The following is a 23,989-nucleotide window of genomic DNA, read 5'->3' as shown; positions in this document are numbered from 1 at the left end:
TAACCAAAGTCAGGAAATTCAGTTCTTGGGCTTTCCTTCTTAAGTTCACACTGTTCTGTGCCTGTGTAAGGAAATGGCACAAAGAAAACTTGCAAAGATCAAGTTACAATTAGAATGTCAATTTTAAAATGGCATTTTCACATCCAACAAGTTAATCACAACATTCTCATTAAGACAATCCAAAGGCACTAAAAATTCTTTTTCTCTTCTTAAGCTCTTATAGCAATCATATTTAAGTCACACAAGACACACTATTAAACTCAGAACGTAATATAGCTATTTACGGTCTTGTGAAATTTTCCTCATGGGTGCAAAATCTACCACAAACAATAATCTCAACAGATATTATGTTTAACACCAAAATTCAGTAATTAATTGATGTATTAATGAATTTTCAGAGATAACAGGGTAATTTTAGGTATAATTCCAAACATGAAGCAAAAGGACAATAATAACTTATTTTTTGAGTAGTTTCAACTATTCCCTTTGACATAAATTTCACAAGATTAAAATGTGAGGGGAATTGCATGAGCATCAGAGTCGATGAGATGAGATGAGAGATGCACTCAGGTGAACACAATCTCCCTCATAGTCTAAGAAACCCCTTTCCACGAGCCCACGGGCAGGCACACACACCCCAGGGCACACACAGTCTCTAACAGTCAGGGTTAACTCGAGACCAGCACCACAGAGCACAGCCTCCTAGCACTCAGGGTTGGTGTGCCAAAGTCCTCAATTTGCCAGGGGAACATCAACCAAGCGTTCAAACTACATCACAATTTCCAAATTGAAAATAAATCCTAGGTATTAAGTTATAAAGATTTTTAGTTGCAGGGTGCCTCATCACTCTAAAATATCATTTGGGTGTTAAGTCACTTGTTGACTGTCAGGACTACAAGATTCAGAAAATGCAAACTTCTCTGGATCTGAAATTCACATCACTAAAAAGCTGAAATAATTAGAAGCCTGTAGAAGAAAAGCTCTTGACTCTGGGGTTGCTTTCCTGCTTTGGTTTCTGTTTTGAACTGTTCTGTGTAGCAGAGGGAAGAGACTAGCCCAGGCATCAGCACCTTCTGACATGCAGCACCACTACTGTGTGCGTCCTGCAACACGGACAGTTTGACCTCTGCAATGCCTCTGAAGCATCGGAGACCCATGGACATTCACAGAAAACTGTGTTCTAATTTGTTAAATATTTTTCATAAGCACAGAGTGCAGTCTTAGTATTACATAACATAATATAAAGTTAACATTAATTTATTTGTCCCATGATTCTAAAAAGTCAGTATGCTTGTAGACGTGTATGTTTGGCACATATAAGCTCTTCCCCTTAGGTTCTAGTCCTGCCTCATAAATCCTACGGCCATGGTGCACTGGAGAGCAGCAGGTGAAAGGACAGATAGGTGCTAGGGTCACAACCCCAGGTGTGACCCTGACATGGCCATACTAACTCTGTGAGCCAGGCAAGTTGCTTAGCCTCCCTCTCTGTGCCTCCTTGTCCCTGTCTGTAAAACAGAGATGAAGATAACAGACGCTACCTTACAGGTCATTATGAGGAGTAGATGAGTTAGTATTTGTAAAGTGCTTAGAGCAGGGCCAGCACATAGTACTCGTTAAATAAAAAGTACATTAAACATGTCAAAGAAAGCGATAGGAATGCTTTTATGCTAATGTCTGTTAACATATTAGAATACTAGAAGTATATAGAAGAAAATGACAAATACAGTGTTTTACTAGAGAAGGAAGGGCATAGCATTATAGTTAGCTGGCTTAGAAAGACAGTACCAAGAATGACAGCTGTCTTGGTGAGAGATCAGATATTATAATGCCAACCATAAACTGCTTGGAAGGGGAGCAGAGAACAGTCCAATTAGCAAGAAGTCGATTATGGATTTTAAGGAAATAAGTTTTAAACTACTGTTCAAAGTATTTTGAGAAATAAAAGTTACTGTCTTTGAAATAGTGTGTATTTTACAAATTAAGTACTAAATATGCAGAATAAAAGTTTAGAATGGAAAGAAGAACATCTAGTCCACCTATTCACACCAATAACCTATTACTTCTACCAAGATCCACTAACACACAATTGCTGGACTGTATATTTAAGAGGATTTTATTGAAGACTTATCATGTGTGCCAAATAATGAGATTATCCTTTTCTGTAACTCCAATCAGATGTCTGTCAGATACAAAGATATATACACACACGTGCACGTGCACACACACACAATCTAAATGCAGGACAAAGAGAAATGGGGGTCCAGAAATAAGATCTCCACTGGACCCTCCACAACGACCAGAAATTCTTCTCCCAACTATTTCAACCCCCCCTCACCACCTTCTCAGATCCTCTGTCTGCTGCCTCACCCTGAGCTCCTGTCCGCAGGCAGCACGCATCTCAGAAAACTGAGAGGCCATCAGGCAAACACCCACTCACCTTACTGCTTCTTCTTCCCTGGAAAATGAACCTATAGTACTGCCTCACTCACCTCCAGTGAAAGACCTAACACCCTCCAGGCTGGGGCTAGTGAATGACTCAGCTTCTTCAACTTTTCTAAAAGTTGGCTCACACTCCGCACATAATACCCATTCACAAAGAACTCCAAGCTCTACCACAATGAGTACTTTCCATCCCAAGCTCCCTCCTAGCCTCCTTTTATCCTTCTGGCTACTCAGTCCCCTTTTGTGGACTCAGCTTCTCTCAATTCAGTGGAAGGTGACTGTCTTTTAGCCTCCCTGTGTTCTTTCCCCCCAAGGGGGTCCTGCTCTATTCCTGTTAGTTCAACTTCCTCCTGCTCTCCTTTGAGCCCCAAATCTCTCCTCTCTGGCCCAGCCTCTCTCCTGAGCTTTCCACATAAATGTTCCTCGTGGGCACCTCAAATGGCAAATTAATCTCTTCTTCCAGTCAATTATGATGACTTAAAACCAGAAATCTACAAAATATTCAGGAATATTTTGTCTTTCCTTTGGTATCTTTGCAAGAAGTACTATTGATTCTACTTCCAAACTATATTTCAAAAGAATTTTCCTCTACATCTTTCCAGCCACTAACCGGCGTATGAATGGCTTCCATTATTTCTCACCTTTATTACTGCAAAAACCATCCTGCCTCTAGGTTCATTTCTCTCCAAACCAGTATTCCTCTGATGCTACTGTGATCTTTTTACAAAGCAAATCAGATCATGTCACCTCCTTGCTTAAATGATTCAGAGGTTCTCCACTGCAGGAAGAGGACATTTATCATCTCTTCATCTTCCCAGGTCACCACTCACTTCTTCCTTGCATGTACACTACACTTAGGCATAATTAAACGATGACAGTAACAACAACAACTTTTATTTAATGGCCATGAAATAAAAGCCAACAGTATTCTGGATACTTTACATGTATTCATTTACAGCTCACAAACCCCTAGCAAGACAGGCAGAATTCTCATTTTACAGATAAATCAAAGGAGGTCAGAGAAATTAAGTCATGTTTCCAAGGTCAAATCTAAGATACCAGAATTCAAAGCCACATTTAGAGCCACATCTGACTCCAAAGTCCATGCGTTCCTACCAAGAGCAGAAAGGAGAGTGCCATTTATTAACAACTTGGCAAACAGGAGCTCACGGCAAGGGCTCATGGCACTGGACAGTGAAATAATAACATGTTCAGGACATACTGTGGTGTAGCAGTGGTTGGCAGAAAGGGGCCAAAGTCCTGGCTCTCCTGCAGTCCTGCTAGGAATTAGCTTGATGTGGATGAGACACTCCAGGACAGGTGAAGCAAGATTATTGTCGGAGTTTGAAAGCCTAGAGTTCAGGATGTAGCTCTGCCACTGATTGGCTGTGTAAACTTGGGCAAGTTGGTTACATAGGATGATGACTCGCTGGGGACAGTCCTAGTTTGCCCCTGTTGTCCCCGAGTAACCAATAAAAGCACCCCCTTTCACATTCAGTAGAGTCCCAGTTTGGGCAATAAGTTATAAGGTCACCATATGCTTCAATGTCTTCATCTGTGAAATACGGGGAGCAGAACCCACCCCTCATCATGGTACTGTGAGGGCTCTACCAGGACAATATGCAGAATGCTTAGCACACGGACATGATCAATGAATATTATGAAGTCACGTAATAACACTTCCTTAATCTCTGTGCTTTAACTTCCCATTTTCAGTGGCTGGACAAAACTGACCTTCTTAGGGTTTTGTTAAGGGTCAAAAAAAAAAAAAGCATTAAAAAATATGAGGTAGTATTAGCAGGGGAAAAAAGTTGGAAAAGTTTGGAAAAAAAAATGATATAAAAATGAAAGTTCCCTCATTTTTTTTTAATCCTAAGGAGAGCAAACCATGACCTTGATTGAGAAGGTTAGATTCTCAAAGCACAGAGAAATGAAATTTGCACCATTACTCCTTTATTAAGAATTAACTGAAGGCCTAATGTGTGCAAACATGTGTAGGAAGAGCACAGGAGCACTGGACAAAGAGACAGGTGGCCACTGCCACCACCTGCCACCACCTGAACACTCACGGTGTGCAGATAGTCTGACAAAATCATGAAGGCAGAGTGTGATAGTTTCCTCACTGGGTTAAGAAAGTATCATTACCCAAGTCACAGCCAATACAGAGTGGATACAAGGACATTCTGTACAATTCCCAAGTTCATATAAACTCAGGGCACTTATCCAAGAGCACAGAAGCACTCACAGCCAAGAACAGGGCTGCGACAGAGAACTCCACCAGCCCTTCCAATACCACCACAGGCCTCAGACACAATGACAAAAGAAGAAAACAAACAAAACAAAGACCCCTCATTTCTGATCTCAAGGTAGTAACAAACTAATATTCCATGGGGGAAAAAAAGGGGGAGACTGAACAGCTTTTGGCAGGATCAATTTTTATAGCAGGGAAAGACGGTAAGTTCTGAAAGACTAAAAGATGAGAAGAAAAAGCAAACAACCATGGAATTAAGAACAGAAGCAGACAAAATCATTAATTTATGAAAGCAGAAAATAAACCAACATTGGATCTCAAGAACAAAAACTGGGCAAATGCCAACACTGAGGTCAAATTTTGCTCTATTGTGAGTCATGCATGTTGTCACCACAAAATAATTACATTCATAATGTACTTTACTCCCAGGTCAAATCTCGGCTTTATTATGGCTCAGTGTACTGACTCTACAATGGGAAGTACTTTTTCTCATTAAAGTTCTGGCGCTGTGAGGCAAAATGCAGAACTATAATCCTTTAGGCTTGGCATCATCTGACGTAGAGGGGTTCCCTGATAGCACTGAGGGCCATGCAGGGGCCCCTTGCTCCCTCAGGAGGCTTCTGCACACCAACAAGCACAGGGTTTACTTACTGCTGCAGCCACAAAAAAAAACAGAGGTTCATTTTCCAACTAATATTTTTCTGTTACTTAATTTCTTAAATGCAATGGCATATATAGTCCAGGCTGTACTTTTTGGGGCAGGGTGGGGTGGGAAACAAGCATATTCCAGAATATTGGGGGTAAGTAGGGTGGATGTTCATCCAATGTAGGTCTTAAAATGTAAGAATATACATTTACCTCAGAATGTAAGAAATTCAAGTTTCTTTCCCGTTTGGTTTGAGCTTGCTCTTCTACATAATTAGAAAACTGTCGCAGAAGTGCAAATATGCACAACGCAACTGTTTAAGGGTCCACACATATCCTATCTCCATTGCCATTCATAACTATCTTGGGAAACAATTCTGGGAGACAAGCAATATCATTCCTCTTTATGGGTGACAGAAGCAAAGCATTTCCCCAAGTCAGACAGGAACTAGGCATCACAAAGCATATCAGAACAATCAGAATTCAGGCCACTTGACTCCTAATAAAGTCTTCTTGCTACACCAAGTTGTTCTTAAGCAACATCCCTTCAGAATTCTCAATGAAAGCAGCTATACTGCTAAAAACATTTCTGGCTTCAGAAGGTCATTTCTTCTTTTAGGAAAAATTTAAAAAATAAAAGTTGTAACCTGAAGAAACAAATAGCTTATTGTTGATCAGAGTTTAAAACTGAATCCATAAGGCCACAAATACAACATTAAAAATCAAAGACCAGCTACTCTGAAATGTTTGGCAATTCCTCAAAATGTTAAATATAGAATGACCATATATCCCAGCAATTCTACTCCTAGGTATATGCCCAAGAGAAATGAAAATACATGTCCACACAAAAACTTGTACAAGAATGTTCATAGGAGCACTGATGGTAATAGCCAAAAGGTGGAAACAACCCACATGTCCATCACCTGGTGATTAGATACATAAAATGTGGCCTATCCACACAATGGAACAGTATTTGGCCATGAAAAGGAGTGGAGTTCCAATACACACTCCAATATGGATGCACCCTGAAAACATGCTAAGTGAAAGAAGTCTGTCATGAAAGGCCACATATTGTATGATTAGATTTATACGAAATGTCCATAACAGACTAATCTGTAGAAGCAGCAAGCAGAATAGTGGCTTCCAGGAGCTGGGGGGAGATGAGGAACAGAGAGTGACTGCCAATGAGTGCAAGGGTTCTTTTGGGGTAAATAAGTATGTTCAGAAATTGACTGTGGTAATGGTTGCACAACTCTATGAATATACTAAAAGCCATTAAATTGTATACTTTAAAATGGTGAATTTTATGACATGTAAAGTATACTCAATAAATCTGTTTTTTAAATTAATAATTATTAAATAAATAAATTTTCACAAAAGGAAAAAATAGTCAAAAACCAAAAGCAAGAAAAAAACCTGATAGGATGGACTAGAACTGGAAATTAAGGCATTAGTACAAATTAATGATTTCTAAAATGTCTCTTTCCTAGATATGTCTGCTGAGTGGGCCAGCTAGAAATGCTGACAGCAGCAATGAGTACACATGAAGTCTAGATCCGGGTGTCTAATACTGCTTGCGGCTGAAAAAACAAATCAGGGCTCCCTGGAGAAATGGCTACTTCCAGGGTGGACCCAGGGAAAGACAAAATGAGCTTAGAATATCTTACTGTGCCAAAAATTTGGCAAGAGGGTGCCAGAAAGAAAGAAAGAGACAGAGAAAGAGAGAAAGAAATGATAGGGGCATGCCATAAGAACACAGAGCCAGTTTGGAAAGATTGCCACTAGACAAATCTAGGGAAATGTGAGCATCAAAATAATTAAAGACAGGAATGGCTATAAATCACTGAAAAAAACCCAGAAATCCAGAAGTCCATATTAAAGATGGATGGATGGCAGAATGGGTGGACGGGAAGAGAGCCCTCTCCCCTGAGAGCAGAATGACAACTGCCAAATGGGGAGGAGGCAGTGGGGCTGGAAAATTAGCATTTTCCAACCAAAATATAAGGATTGGTTCAAGCAAGAATGATCAATAGATGCTAAATCTGGGGATGGAGATAAGGAGAAGGATGTTTGCATGGCCCACAGACTGCTTAATAGTTGGCAGGGGAAAAGCAGTTAAATACATGGTAGAGAATCTGGACAGCATCTTGCAGGGTGATCAAAATCAACATCACCAATGAAGTCAGATGGATATTGTGTCTCTAGATTTGAAGCACTAAGAAGGACAAGGGAGGATTCCATGAAGTAGTCTGGCTGCAAATGGTTCACACAAATCCAAAATAAGAAATAGTCTGTTAAAAATAACATAAAATAAAATAAAATACCTGGCCTTGTATTCTTCAACAATGCCAATGCCATGAAAGACAAGAAAAGGCTGAGGATCTCTCCAGATTAAAGGACATTGAGGGGCATATCAACTGAATGCCATGTGTGATTCTGGATTGAAATCAGTACCGGAGAAAAACACGCTACATAGGACATTATCATGCGGCCACTTAACACAGTTGGACTATGGCTAGTTAATTAAAAAGAACTGTACCAATGTTAAATTCTTGATTTTGTTTTTTGTTTTCATAATTATTTTTTTTGAGAGAGAGAGAGAGAGAGAGAGAGAGCGTGCGCACGCACACACAAGCAGGGGAGTGGCAGAGGAAGAGGAAGAGAGAAAATCCCAAGCAGGCTCCAAGCCCAGTGTGGAGCCCAACTCAGGACTCGATCTCATGACCATGAGATCATGATCTGAGCCAAAATCAAGAATCAAACACTTAACTGACTGAGCCATCCAGGAGCTCCAAATTCTTGATTTTGATAACAACGTTGTAGTTATACAGAGAATACCCTTGGTATTAGGAAATACACAATATAGTATTAGGATGTAAAGGGAATAATGCAGACAATCTTACTCCCAAACATTCAGAAAAAATAATATTGGATAATGATCAGAGGATGGGTAGAAAGTGATAAAACACTGGCCTAAAACTGGTGAATCTGGGTTAAGAGTATATGGGAATTTATTGTATTATTATTACAACTTCTAGAAGTTTGAATTTTTTCAAAAAAAGTGTAGAAGTTATATGTGCTTATATGACTATATAACATATATAACTATAAAACACATATAACTTTATATAACACACATATATATAACAATGTTTATATAAAATATAAGAGCAGACTGTAACACACAGATGCTGGAGTGGGAACTTCTGCTTAAAAGGTAAGAGGAAAGACAATCTGCTTCTTGAAGGGCTTTTCTGGCAAAGTCCTTGCTTATTCTCAGACTTCATGTTTTTTCTTTGCTTTCTCTACTCCAGAAGTCCCTAAGCAAGGTGATGAAGTTGAAACAGGTTAAGAGAGCAAGGAAGTGAAAAATAAAGTGGCATAGTAAGAGGGTGCCTGTCTGGCTCACGTGAGCAACAGCTGTGCCCCCTCTACCCTTAGTGAATGACAACAAAGGAACTAGGAAGTCACAGACTGAAGTCCTATAAGAACAGCTCCTTCTGTCCATATAGCAATGTCTAAGCAATATGAAAACCAGGTAACCGTGGTCAAGAATTTGTGCTGGCTTATTCACAGATGAGATCCTAACAGTACATACAAAAGATCAGGGTTTCAAACACAGCAACTCCCACCGACAACATGCCATGAATTTTCTAGGACAAAGCCTAACACTGGTTCAGTGACCCCTTCACTTGTCTTAACAAGGATAATGTAGTTTTCAAAATGACCTAGGAAGGCACCAGGGAAGCAATTCCACCTGTCAGCTATATTTGTACAGAGCATTACATTTTACAAGCCTCACTTTACTTGTGCCACACAACTAGAGTAACAGAATGAAGAAAGGGAAGGGTGGGTAGGAAGAAACATGAAAGAAACAGGGCAAGAAAAGGTGCTCTATATACATAACCAAGACATTCAAAGACCTGACATCCTACACAAACTTCTCATTTGTCTCAACATTATCAGTATGCACACCATTATTATTTCTAGACACTCTAAAAGAAACCTGAGAGAATATAACAAACTGTGTCCACTACTTCAGCATTCTGTGTCAAGTGAACGAGTGTGTAAGAACCAGAGTATCTAAGGTTCCCTTGGTGAGCTGTAAAAATTCTGTACTCTTGTATTACTATAACTTTCCTATAAATTTGAAATTATTTCAAAATGTAAGTTGGATTCTTTAATCTTCCCGGACTTTTAGATTCTTACTGAGATTAAAATCGTAATGAGGCTTCTTTCATACTGTCCAAGCATATTGTGTTGATGTTAACATAACAGTTAGTCAATAAGTTTGTGTTATATTAAGAGCAAATTTCCCAAAGAAGCAAAACAAGATTTAGAATTTTTAAAATTTCAGTTCCTGAATCAAACTCACTTCATTCTTGGGCTTCTATGGGTTAACAGATGAAGAGTATAGCCAGAAGAGACACATTTTAGAAGGAATCTACTCTTATCCCAAAGATAAGATCTTCAAAGCTAGAAGGCAGAAAGCTAGAAGGCAGAAATCAATTCAGAATTCTACTACTTAAGAGGACTGTGAACTCTCTACAATAATATTCTCAAACAAAGTTGAATAGAATATATTCCACTCTGATCTTAACAATTATGAAAACACTATATCCATACTCAAAATACCAGACTTTCATCAGTTTTGATATTGAACTTGGAAAATTAAACAGAATTTACCTATACTCTAATAGACAGTAACAGTAATAACATCAGCATATTTATACAGTGTTAAAATTAGTTTGAAAATCACCTTCCTTTCTATTATATCATCTGAGTCAGGCAGGCCAGGAATTATGACCCATTCTATGAGACGGAGACTTTTTCAAGGTCCCCAAGTTATCAGGTGGTAGGTCTAGGACTTGAGCAAAATCCTTTTGGCTCCAAGTCCAGCTAAAAGTGTGCCTGTTGCTTAACTAATAAATAACACCCTTTAGTTATTTTATTCTCTCACCAAGTTCCTAGAACTATCACCTGTCTCATTATTAAGACAAATACTGTAACAGTTTTGCATGAGAGTAAGGTAGGCCAGCCACTCAACTTCCTGTTCATTCTTTTTGTATCTTTTTTTTTTTTTTAAAGACTTCTTAGAATGATCAATTCACTTTAGGTATGCCATCACCAAGTAGCAAAAGGATGTCATAGAAAAATTAGACCAAAGTAAAAGGCATGAGTTTTCCCTAAGTTTCAAAAGTGATTCCAGACTCTAGATACTTGCAATGCTACTCACAATTTATAATCAGAGATTTTCACATTTTAATTAAAAGATTCATTAAAGTAGCTAACCTTAAAAAGCAAAGCCAAAACTTTAGCAAATGTTGAATAAGAGCTTTAAGTAAAGCTCTTTAGCCCACCCTCTTTTAATAACCTAAGTGTCTTTCATAATGTACTAAATTTTCCTACAACTGTTAATACTAATTACATCTAAAATATAGATGATGATTCTAATACTAATCTTTATAATTCACTCTAATTTAACTGTCAAAATACCAGAGAACTTTACCCTCAAATGGTTTCAAGCTTTAGAACTTATAATAATTCTTTTAAAAGCAGCTTCCTTTTACTTATTCCTTTATAACTGTCTTAACTCTTCTCAGGCAATTAAAGGCCCATCTCTTTTCCAGCCTGGGGTTCCATTCTCTAACTGTAGATCCTTTCCCTGTAGATTGTTCCCAAAGTCTACTCCTGTCACTTACTAAGGTACCAATAGCTAGGAGCCAGAAAAATCTTATTCTTCTCCACTTGATGGAAGTTATTTCCCCTGAAGTCATCATTATCCAGAAGGGGAGCTGACTACCCCCACCATTCTCAAATGGCTTACCTATAGCCACTGCTTTCATTTTTCCTGAACAGTAGCCTCTTTGTAGATTATCTTAGCAACATGTACTAAGTAGGTTCTTCAGAAACTCGAAGGAGAAATTAAAGAAACAATATCCCTCACAATAAAGCAAATAAAAAACAAAGTGTTTTATAAGCAAGGGCAAAGAATAACCATCATTTCACAGTTTAACAACAAATTAGACACCAAATTTTGGTTAGGGCCCGTATTCAGAAATGAGTCCTACAAACTATCCCATAAAAATTAAATTATCTCTAACTTCAGATAAAGAAGCTAAACCTCCATTCAAATGGGAACTGGCAAGAACTGGCAACATCCTCTGAGAAACAGTATATAGGGATGAGAGCTAAGAGGGGAGTTCTGGAGCCAGATCACCTGGGTCCCAATTCTCGTTCCACTGTTTATTTGGCTAACTGCTTTGTGCCTCACTTTCCTCATCTGTAAAATGTAAATGATAAATAGTACCTACCTAGCATGGTTACTGAGTAAACAGGTTAAACCAGTTAGAACAGCCTGGCACAAACATGGCAAAATACTCAATAGACTGTACTGTTGATGATGACTCATCCTTTGTCTACTGCTCTAACTTATAACACCCAAGTGTCTCAAAATCTGAAAAGCACAGTTGGTTTATAAGCCTAAATGAATCTGCAGTAATTTCACTCAAATGACATTTCAGTTGGTTGGAATAGCACATTCCAATGGCTTTTCCCAGCACAGGCAGAGCCAATATGCTACTATGCAACTGGTCTATTCATGAACTGGAGGGTCATGCTATTGCACAGTCATCTGTTATATAAGACAGCACAGAGATTTCTTTTATGCAGGAACAAGTACATGTGAGCAGATTTCAACAACTGTGTGATTTCACTCCTTGTGTCAGGATATGAGAGGTTTTATAGTAAGAGTCTGAGGGCTGAGCTGGGTTACAACACATAGCCCACCACTCTAATCCATATTCTGAGCCCAAGAGATATTTACTCAGTGTGTGCCATGTCTGTATACAACACAAAGTGTGATGTTAAGTGGGAGAAAATATAAAAACAGATCTGCAGATTAGCACTATGAGAGCACAACTCTGTCTTGCTAGCCACAATCAGAACAGGGTGGCATGTTCTTCCTCTTTCTTCAAAACACCTTAATACAGCTGCAATGTAAAGGTAGCGTGACTGCAGTATCAGTTCCTCTTTCCCTTGCAAGTCCCTTGGCAGACGTGCTAATGAGTCAGAAAGTATCCAAGAGCATCCAGCAGGCAAATAGATGAAAAGTAAGGATTTATAAAATTAGTTCAAATCACTCAAATTTCTATGTCTAGGTATATACCACTTTTTTAAAGAAAGGTATATATTTTCCTTGTGACATAACATTTAACTTCAGAGATGCTTTACATATTGATGCTTCAAAATTTGAGAAGGCCAGGGAAGAGGTCATGAATGCTTTAAGAATCTGAAAAAAAAACTACAGACCCCCTCTCTGACCCTTTGAACATTGTATATGCATATATACACTGACACTGCCTAAGAAGGAATTACTGACCTCCTAATGGCCAAGCATGGAGCCCCTTGAGAGCATGGGCCCAGCTTATGAATTTCTTTTCAACTGCATTTTTCCAGATTTCTAAAGGTCAGAGAAGGCAGTATTATAGCTATAAGTCTCTTTAACACAGCCTCAGTGCCATATACTTCATAATCGACAAATACATACAGACAGTCTAGAAATTTTGAGGAAAAACCCTTGTAAGGTCAAATACATCATTCCTTTTTTCAGTATGAGCATTTATAGCACACTTATTTTGGTAAATTTTACCTACTTCACCATTCCATACCTCATGGAGACAGTTTTCCTTCCTAAATGAAGAGACATCTATGTGGAGGGAGAGGAAAGTGGCAGGTCTCCACACTCCTGCAGGGTACAAGCTGGGGTATCATGAGGTGGGGAGGTTAGTGGGAGGATGAGTGGAGCAGAGATGTAGCCAGCCAGTTGCATCTGCTGCTCAAGGAGGAACAACAAAGTAGCTCACAGGGACACTTTATGCCTGGCCAGCAGGGGATGGAGATACAGCTTGGGACGGCCAAAAGTCTAGAGCTGAATTTTTGTAATCCTTTTAAAACTAAAGAGTTATCAAGTTTATTCTTCTGTGAGCAAAAGAACACATAAACTCTACTAGAGGATCTATAAATAACAATTGAGGAGAGGAAAGAGTGTGTGGAGGCAGATAGCCTCTTTGAAATAATTCTGTGTTTATTCAAATAGAAGTGAGTTACAGCAGTAATTTGGGAGTTGGGGTAGAAGAAGGAGAGAATGAGGAATTTAAAAGAAGCGGCTTTCATTTGTACCTGCATAGTATGTGCTATGGTGTTGTTCACACACATCTTCCCATGAACAACTGCAGTTTGGGGCTTCTGAAAAAACCCTTGGGGCAATGGAAATATCAAGCCATGCTTGTCCAATTACAAACCAAAGTGAGTACATCATAACATTCTTCACATTCTTCCACGTACTGATAAAATACATGAACCATCTGCACCTATTACAGACATGGTTATTTAAGCTCTTTACACAGTATAATCATTATGAAGAACACAAGGAGACAGCTTCACTTACATGGTTAATGAAGAGACTCTTGCGTTTTTCTCTCACTGTGAAGACAAAAGATGCAACAGAAATGTTACATGCCTGCATGCCAACCCCTTGCAGGTCGTTGAGAGGACTGGGCCTCTTGTGTCACAGTCCCATCCTTCCATCAACCAACATACCTAGTTGCTCAATTCCTACTTATAAGACTATGTGACCTGCACAAATGCAGATCTGAACTTGGCTAACAGAGCAAACCATACACCCACTTAAGGTATAGCACCCTAACAAAACAACTGCAGCTATGATTAACTGAATGGTGACAGCTTTCCAGTAACTAAACAATATATTAATTAGTAAATTTCTCACAAAACCTATATGCATCCATTAATTTAAGATGATTAATCAATAATAAGAATACTTGTTTCTAACCCACCAGACCCATTAAGGTCCCTAAAATCTAGGTGAAATATTTAACAACAATACCCATAACATAGCATTAAGACCAGGGAAAGATAATGTACATCAATGGTGCTCTTTATCACCGAACCCAATTACTCTCCGTGCTGGGTGCTAATGAATAAAAACCAGGCTTTTCACTAGGCGGCCTCCTGGAGCATCCTGCAGCACCCTCTCCCTCAGAAAGGCTGGTAAAAGTCACAATAAAAAAACATTGCCCTGGAGTGCCTGGGTGGCTCAGTAGGTTAAGCGTCCGACTTCGGCTCAGGTCATGATCTCCCAGTTCATGGGTTCAAGCCTCACGTTGGGCTCTGTGCTGACAGCTCAGAGCCTGGAGCCTGCTTTGGATTCTGTGTCTTCCTCTCTCTCTGACCCTTCCCCACTCGCTGTCTCTCTCTCTCAAAAATAAATAAACATTAAAAAAACAACCACCAAGAAAAACAACAAAAAACACTGCCCTGTCTAAAAGATCATTTCTCCTATTGCTGTCTATGCAGCATGGCCTATACTGAATGGCTCAGCCTTCCTTACACCAGTGTTAGTGTTCCCCAAAGTAGGGGTCCTCAGCCCCAAAGATATAGAAGGGCGACAGGGAGCTCAGAGGATTATTAAAACTATTTAGTATAATTGAGTTTTGCCTCTTCTTTCCTGAAGACTTACTTCTGAGAGTACATAATAGTCAGCTGACACATTTATTGAGTAGGTCACTGCAGAGGATATGAAGAATGGGCCTCCTTCAAGGAGATGACATCCTTGGTCCCTGGGAATCAATAATGCTATCTCAGGGTATCCTGAAATAATAGCATACAAATCCACCTCATCTGAGGTGGACTTTTTTCTTGGCAGGCCATGACCCAAATGCAGATTCACTAGTTTTCAAAAGCCCTTCAGCTGCTCTGACTGGGGCCTGTGAAATGTTTTCCTATGTTTACATTCTGTTTTCAATTCACAAGGAAACATTTGTTTTCCTGAGAAGTCCTAATATCCCTGGAATGACTGCTGTCCCTCTTCCTATGTCAAAGATATTTGAGATACAAAGCAAAAACCAGCCTGAGGATGCTGCTGGGAGAAGGTGCCTACACTTGGCATCAGAGGAATTCATCTGCAGGCCACTGACATGCACAGCACACAGACTGTGAATCACCCTGGCCATGCTGGAGACCAGACACACACACAGGGAGCTCAAGTGCATATACAACAGTGTCTGCTATTCACAGTGTGGAGGCTGCAGGGTTTCTTCTGACCTAATTCCAAAGAAGCATCATCCACATGTGAACCATAACAAAAGAAAAGTCAGGATCTAACAGGAAGCACTGGGTTTGAACTTCCTGGCATACATACTTTGCGTGCATGTGTGTGTGCACATGTGCATGTCAGTACTAAATTATTATGCATCTAGTCAGAGCTGCTTTACCACATAGGGGTAGGATGACATTTCTGTGGTGGTTTCCATTGGCTGAAGGGATCTGGAAACACTTTCTATACAGGCAGTAGACCGGATGGGCTTTCCAGCAAATTCCTTGGGTGACATTTAGTCCTTCCAAGGGCATCCAGAAATAGGTTTGTGCAGAGGCTCTGTGTCTCCCAATTATGGGAACTGCCTCCAAGGTCACCTTAATGCCCTGTATCACCCAGCCTCCAGCAGATAAAAGATATCCATGCTTCAAGGAATATTAGAGCTTCTTTATGGATGCTACTGGAAAAATTAAGAATTAATCAAAAACAGAGGAGAATCTTCAATAGTATGGGCTGAAAGTTTTAACAAGAAAGTTTGTAACCAAAAAATAAAACAAAACCACACTAAACAAGTAGGAATACTGTAAAAGTATATACTCTTCTTGTACATCTTCTACAAATATAAATCTGAGGGAAGAATCAGGAGATTTCCATGAAGCCCAACTGGTTCAAATTAGAATAGTAAAAACCAAACTTCATGAACAATTGTAAAATACCCAAGGATAAAGTATCCAAATCTATTACAGAATTATCTTAGGCCCTCACTGTTATTATACAAATAAATACCTACATATTACCCTATTTCCCTCAGAGCAACTGGGCCTGCTGAATCTGATCCAAAATCTGGGTTCACAGGGCCTGAATCATTATTTTGTATTTTGTATTATTTTGTGATGCCACCGCTAAGAGGGCCTTTGCAAAATCAAGTCTACATTGTATCTGAGAGGCTTTTCCACACATGCATACCTATGACTGAGTTCGTGATGGAGTGTCTCCTGAATTCCCAAACCAACTGTCAGTCCCTACACAAACAAAAATAACTCCCAATACCCATGCTTGTACTAGGTGACCCTGGCCATAACTGCCTGGAACCAGGTAGGTACCCATTCCTAGCTGGGCTAATTCTCTCTCCTGGGAACCTGCTGCTGCTAGCCATCACTGCCAGCACCTTATCTGACGGTATGGGGTGGGCGGGATGAAGTGCATCTCCTGTGCAGAAAGGAGTGAACACAGAAGGTCTGACTGCCATCTCTAAAATGGCTTGTTTGAAAGAGAGGTGCCTGGGAATATGGATTTGGGGATGGTTCCTACCATTCCATAACTGTTAAAAGTGTCTCACTGCACAAACAATATGGCTTATGCTGTATGCCTGCTTTCCTCCTGGGAGTCTAGAATTTTGTACATACTAGGCAGAGGCTGCCTACTTAGCCAGTCCTCAGTAAAAATTCTGGGCATTGGATCTCTAAGGACTTTCCCTGGCCAGCACGTCACGAGTTGTCACTGGGAAAACCTAGTGCATCCTGCAGAACTCTATTTGGAGCCTGTCCCTGGTTTCCTCTGGACTTTGCCCATGCACCTTTTCCTTGTGCTGATTTTGCTTTGTATATGTTCTTTGTAATAAGCCATAGCCATGTGTATGACTATACTTTGAGAGCTATGACTCCTCCTACTGAATAAGCAAAACTTTTGCGGGGTGGTGGTTAGTCTTGATCTCCAACACAGCTGCCATGCAGAGATGAATGGAAGCCAGGAGAGTGATGAGGGGAAGGTAGGTGCTTCCTTAGTTCCTAATGGATTTTAGTCCTTACTTCCAATGACTTGTAAGGTTTCTCGGATACCCTGGTGCCCTTACAATTAATTATTCCTTTTCCCCTAAGCTAGCAGGAGCAGGATTAAGATACTACCATAGGAGAAAAAATACTAAAAATAAGTGGAACCTCTTACAATGGTATCACCAAAAAAAGATGAATTATATTACCTAAATCCAAATCTGTCTTTAAAATAAATCTGAAACCACTGAGGCCATTACTCAGCTCTGAAATTGAAATGGCTTTTACACATTTTGTTTTGTGTAATGGGATAAGCAATATGCCAATTCATTTCTGATATTAGCTTTAATCATCTTTAAGCTTGAATATTTTTGGTTACTAATAACCTATCAATCAAAATCTCTGGAGTCCTCAGAGTTCTTACATAATTGAGAGACTAATAGTCATATTTTGCTTTGTTGGAAAAACAGGCAATAAATTGGTGTCAATTATAAATCTCACTTTCCTGGGAAAGAAATAATAGCTATCTCTTTTGATCCCATCTATGATGGTTTAAGAGAATTTTTAAGTAGCTATTAAAATAGTCCATAATGACTTAAGTAGAAAACGTATTTGAGGTTTTAAAAATAAGCCCTCTAAAATCAGCAAAGACGCTACGGTTAGCATTAAAGGTCTTCTCCAGATAAAATGAGGAGAAAATGGCAGAGTCTGTAATCCGAGAGAGCCAAAACTTCACTTAGGTTGCTATGTGACATTCCCTTGTCACAATGTCACAGAAGAAAAATTCTACTTTTAAGAATACAATTTTCGGGGCGCCTGGGTGGCGCAGTCGGTTAAGCGTCCGACTTCAGCCAGGTCACGATCTCGCGGTCCGTGAGTTCGAGCCCCGCGTCAGGCTCTGGGCTGATGGCTCGGAGCCTGGAGCCTGTTTCCGATTCTGTGTCTCCCTCTCTCTCTGCCCCTCCCCCATTCATGCTCTGTCTCTCTCTGTCCCAAAAATAAATAAAAAAAAAAAAAAAAAAAGAATACAATTTTCTATTTAAAAAAATTTTTTTAACGTTTATTTATTTTTGAGACAGAGAGAGACAGAGCATGAACGGGGGAGGGGCAGAGAGAGAGGGAGACACAGAACCGGAAGCAGGCTCCAGGCTCTGAGCCATCAGCCCAGAGCCCATCGCAGCGCTCGAACTGACGGACCGTTGAGATCGTGACCTGAGCTGAAGATGGACGCTTAACCGACTGAGCCACCCAGGCGCCCCAAGAATACAATTTTCTAAAAAAAAAAAAAAAAAAAGCCTAATTGCTGAGGATTTGTTAACAACCTAAATGCAATTTCAGCTAATCTCTTGTATAGATAGGCATTTAAAAAATTATCTTGGTTTTCCCTGTTCCATCTCTAAAATAGATCTCCCAATGGCAAGTGGACACAAAATGTGAGGACTAAGTAAGTCCTTAAATAGGTAAGCCAACCTCCTTCCTCTGACAATGAGGAAGCTGCCCTTGCAGGCCCAGACAAGGAGTGACTACAAGGGAAAAGACAGGGATGGCTTGCTGGGTTCCCCAGGCTCCTTTCTCTGCACTACCCTCCCTCCCAAGGCAGTGTCCCCGGTGCCTGTAACCTGAATGAAATGAGTTCCATTTGACAACAGATAATTAGTATCTGATATGAATAGAGCTAAACTACTCCACAAAGAAAAATTATTTAGCTTATTAATTACTCTGAATGTGAGGGACTGGCAGGCCACACAGGGAGGCCTTGATGACAATGTAGAGAATTACAGAATTTTGTTTTGAGATGTAAAAGTGATTGCTGAGATAGCAGAGCCAATTGGGACCACAAAAATTTGTTTCAAAATAAATTTTTTTTCTTTTCCTTTCTTTTTTCCTGTGGGTAAGCATGGATCATGCTTTAAACAATTAAAGTTCATATTAATTTTTCTTATAATAAGTTTGAGACTACCACACAATTTCCACAGTTTTCAATAATTCAGTGAATTCAATCATTCACTTAATTCAAAACACAACCATTGAGTACCGTTAGAAAGCACAGCTTGAAGGCAAATGCATAGATGATTTGAGGTTCCAGCCTTTCTAAGCTCATAGCCTGCCAGGGATGTAAGTCATGAACACCAATGGCAGGCACAGATTTGTGCTGTGTAGGAACATTCACCCCATGCGTACAGGCCCTGCACTGGGCATCCTGATGAGGTCAGTACCCAACAAGGTGCCCCTCCTGCACCTTTCCCAAGAACTCTGGCCCACTCTGAATTGTCCTACACCAGCATTTATTTTTAAACGTGAGTATAGAGGAAGGGGGCATTCTCTACATTCAAAGTGAAATCTAAATAAGCAAGGCAGATAAAACAAAAATGAAAAGGTAAGAAGAACTGCAAAGACATCTAGGGCAGATCAGCTGTGGAAAACAGAAGATTCCAGAAGACAGAATAGGTGACAAAAGTAACGGTTCTCCATAGGTTTATGGAGAAAACCATTCAAAGATCAAGTGTCCATCTAATAAACTACCAACTAACTTTAAATGTTTTGTTTACTTTGGAGAATACATTTGGAGGGTCAAAGGATTTACTCAGAAGCACAGAAATATAAATAAAATGGATTCTTTTAGAACTCTGCTGATTATAAATGTATGCTTACTGTAAAAAAAAATTGGAAAATGTAGAGCAGTATAAAGAAAAAAATACAAATAAAAATTTAAATCAGGAAAATATAGAGAAACATAAAGAAAAAATATATAATCCAACAACCGAGAGATAACTTAGTATTTTAGTGTGTTTCGTATCAAAGGAAGTCTTTTCTCTATACATACTTACACAGATGTGCCATGTGCATTTTTGCATTTTAATATATTTATATATAAACATGTGCAAACATGTATGTGCACATATATCAGCACACCAACAGAAATACTGACCATTTTTCTGTTGGTGTTAGCAGTGTCATTGTTTGTATGACAATTCTTTAGTACATAAGAGTATATTAATCCTTTGTCGTTAAGTATTAAAATATTGTTCCCATTTGATGGTTTAATTTTTATGATGCATTTTGACACAAGTTCTCAAGTTTAGGCAATTTCTCCTATTGGTCTTACAAGCTTACATGCCCCCTTCCCCATTATGAGATTAACATTCACTTATACTGTTTGTAGATATTTATAATTATATGCATCACTGTTAACCTACAACTAGTTGACCTACCAGAAATCTATTCTGGTACATGGTGGTGAAGTTATCACTTGATTTTTTTAAATATTAATTTATTCATGTATTTTGAGAGAGAGAGACAGAGACAGAGAGAACAGAGGAGGGGCAGAGAAAGGGGGAGAGAGAGAATCCCAAGCAGGCTCTGTGCTGTCACAGTGCAGAGCCTGACGTGGGGCTCAATCCCACGAACCATGAGGTCATGACCTGAGCCACAGAGTCAGACACTTAACCAACTGAGCCACCCAGACACCCCTCACTTGATTTTTGAAGGTGAGATTCAAAGTGCTCTGTATGGTTTTTATAAAGGGCTGCTATCAAATGCTGTTTGCTATCTGACCTCTTCCTGGTTTGCTTCCAAGGTGTGTGGAAGCAACTTGTAAATGAGAGGGTCGACCTATCTGTATCAAGAAATGTAGACGGAAAAAGATGGGCCTGGGCACAGCAGAACCCAGACACCACCCTTCACTCTTCCACTGGTAGTCAGTCATCACTTCTCTTCCCAGTCACACCCAGTGTTCAGCGTGAAGGACTGAACTGCAGTCAGCATAAAGAAGGACCCACATCTGAGACATGCTAAGATGGCAGAGACCGAGGTCAGGGAAGAAACTCAGTCCAAGTGAGCAAATGAGTACCTACATCCCAGAATAAGGACCGCACCTACTGAAAACCTATGCTCTCTTAGGTACTGCACTCAGAGCTTTGATAGATTACATATTTGGTCTCCCTGACAAGGTCATGAGGAGGTACTCTCATCTACTTTGGTTCAGGAAGACCATATGGATCAGATGCACAAGATCATACAGACAGTGATGGATGTAAACTTGCAGCTGGTTGATTCCAGAAGGTTGTGCTTTAAAACAAGACTATCTTCAGGAAATCTTTCCAAGGTATTATTTGCTTTTGGTACTGACTGACTTGGTACTTGACTGACTCAGACTTAGCAATGGAATTCAGCTGCCATCTATTTGTCATGGAGCAGCTCACCACAAACTCCAACCATGTAAGGTAGGCTACAAACATGAGGGGCTGTGACAAGGACAGAAAGGGTCAGCTTGTGCTAAATGAAGGGAGACTGAAGGTCCTCACAGTTTAAAAAGGAGAGCTGAAAGTTGTTTGTTGAAAAGAGTTTATCATTACCAACACGCCAGAGGGCGACAGGCTAACAACAGAATACAGCTGTGGTGATGGCATGAAGCTCCACCCCACCTGGGATGAATTACCACCCCAAGCCTTTGCTCTGGGTCTCAGCTCACTAAGCAATTTTCTGACGACTAAATCTGGGAAAAGCACAGATAGGTTAGGTTAGGAGAGACAATAAAGTAAAAGGCATATTAAGGAAAAACTGACATGCTGGGTCTAATTTGATTTCAGCGGAGTTTGTACTGTGCAAACAGCTTTCTCCAGAATGGAAGGCCCAAGAGATCAGACACTGGAGCAAGGCGATGTTTCCAAGAAAAGTGGGTCACAGAGCCCAAAAAAGACCTCCCTTGTCCATTTAACTTACAGGGCTTAGTATGGCCAAGAGTCCCCACATCACCCTACTTCATTAAGTCAAGAAATGATTGTAGAAACAGGGGAGCTGTCCTGAAGCTGGGATGGTCCTGTCAAGTTCAGACCTGGGAGGGGGAAGTCCAAATACACTGCCTAAGCCTAAAACAAACCTACATTCTCCTGCTCTCAAGTAATGAATGTGTTTTTACTAAAGTTAGGAAACGTGGAAGAAAGTGATGCTGCGGCATAAAACAGAAAGCCACTTTGTCACGGAGACTGTCACAATGCTGTAGCATGTCTGCCCAGGATGGATCATGATTCCCTGGCTTCATTCTTTCATTACTTTATTCATTCAAAACATTTTCTTTTTAAGTTTCTTCTACCTGCTGGCTTCTGTGCTTGGTACACAGAATGCAAAATGAGGAAAACAGTCTCTATCCTAAAGCAACATGGAATTTAGTGGATACATCAACCCACTATTTCTTTATTTACAAACAACAATAAAAAAAATCAACTCCACAATACGGGAATATACAAACCCCACTGCATTTAATGCCACTGATTTTATGGTACACCTTTATTCTATTTGCCACTAAGAAAGGAAAAAAAAATCCTGCCAACTAAATTTTGAGAAGCCATTGCCTGTCCTGATTTCAGAGATGTTACATTTGGGGAAATGTCCATCAGAATGGGGGAAATGTCCATCAGAATGGGTGAAATGTGGGGATGTCCAGGAAGCACCACCTAAGAGGCAGACTTAGGGAAGGGCACTGAGGACAGAGGATGCTGCATCAGCTGTGGTGTGACAGAGCAAAGGGACTGGCCTTTCAGGACTGGAAGCAGCGCAACTGTGGGAGCACACAGTGGGAGGCACAGGAGGATTGGCAGGGAAGGCAGAAAGGGCCCAACGGGAATGACTGCATGCCATGCCGAGGGCTCACTGTCCCTTGTGGGTGATGGAGAAGGACAGTTTGAGCAGGAGGGGTCCTAGTGGAACTGTGTTTCAGAAAACTCTTTCTGGCAGCCAGAAAACTCCTTCTGGCAGCTTCCAGAGATGGAAACAGGAAGGTGAGAAAGGGCAGTGGTCACAGACCAAGGGAATATGAGCTGTGGGTCACGACACTGGAAGAAGAGATACCAACTATCTAGGTGATAGATGGGATGTAAGACGTTGATCACAGGGCTCCTGGACTGCTGGTTGTGGACCCAGACTGACCACGGGTTTATCCTTGAAAAAAACAGGAAGAGGAGGTAGACAGGAGAAAAAAGATGGTGACTTCCAATTTAGATATGACAACCTTGAGGGGTTTGTGGGATTGCCAGATGGAATGTCTATCAGGTGGTGGGAAATACGCATCTGGAAAACATAATTACAGTGCCAAGAGAGGGGATGGCTTCTCCTTGCCTGAGGTCCTGGGATAGGATGGCTCAGGGGAGTCCCAGGTATCAGCACTGAGGGACCCGAGTATCTGCTTCACATGTACAAGAGTAGGCACTGACTGTCAGCACTGACTGAGTGCTTACTAGAAGTTCAAGACATCTTCCTATTGCCTCATGACAACAATCTACCAATATGACAGCTATGATCATTGCCAATTTATAGGAAAATATGACCCAGGAGATTACATAACTATAAAGCTAACTAATGGCACTGAAGAGCCTAAGGTCAGTCCCAGAGCCCTGGCTGCCAAATTGGAGAACAAAGAATGATTCCCTGCAAGCAGGGGCTTGCCACAGGCTGAACAAAATCACAGTCAGCCCCATACTTATGGACTGGCATTTCACTACTCTGGACTTCTGATATGTCTTAGGCCTCTACTCCCCCAGACGAGAAGGAAAAGATAGGGTAAGGCAATACTAGTTTTCATAATTCTTTCCCCAAGATGATCTTGTCAAAGGAAACTCAGGGCTGGATTGGAGCAGCAGTGTTCAAAGAACTCCTGAAGATGGCTGAGGTGTGAGGCAGGGGCTCCATCCCCACCTCCTCTTTCACAGCTACCTTTCTCCCACGTCTCAGAAAAAAGACATGACAACCCATTCTGGGCATTCACCAACCCAA

At 40.4% G+C, this 23,989-nt stretch overlaps 1 protein-coding gene across 4 annotated transcripts in view; it reads right to left on the bottom strand.

Moving 5' to 3' along the window:
- The window catches only part of CCNY (cyclin Y), a 314,187-nt gene that overhangs the window by 44,107 nt on the left and 246,091 nt on the right, over window positions 1-23,989 (bottom strand). For all 4 annotated transcript variants that reach the window (XM_042945369.1, XM_042945368.1, XM_042945370.1 and 1 more), the window contains one exon: window positions 13,788-13,822. In XM_042945369.1, coding sequence (XP_042801303.1) covers window positions 13,788-13,822 — 35 coding nt within the window. The remainder of the gene's footprint in view (window positions 1-13,787; window positions 13,823-23,989) is intronic.

This window comes from Panthera leo, chromosome B4 (genome assembly GCF_018350215.1).
Source record: "Panthera leo isolate Ple1 chromosome B4, P.leo_Ple1_pat1.1, whole genome shotgun sequence".
NCBI lineage: Eukaryota > Metazoa > Chordata > Mammalia > Carnivora > Felidae > Panthera > Panthera leo.
The sequence above is the reverse complement of the archived record's forward strand: the minus strand, read 5'-3'. Positions and strand labels throughout refer to the sequence as shown.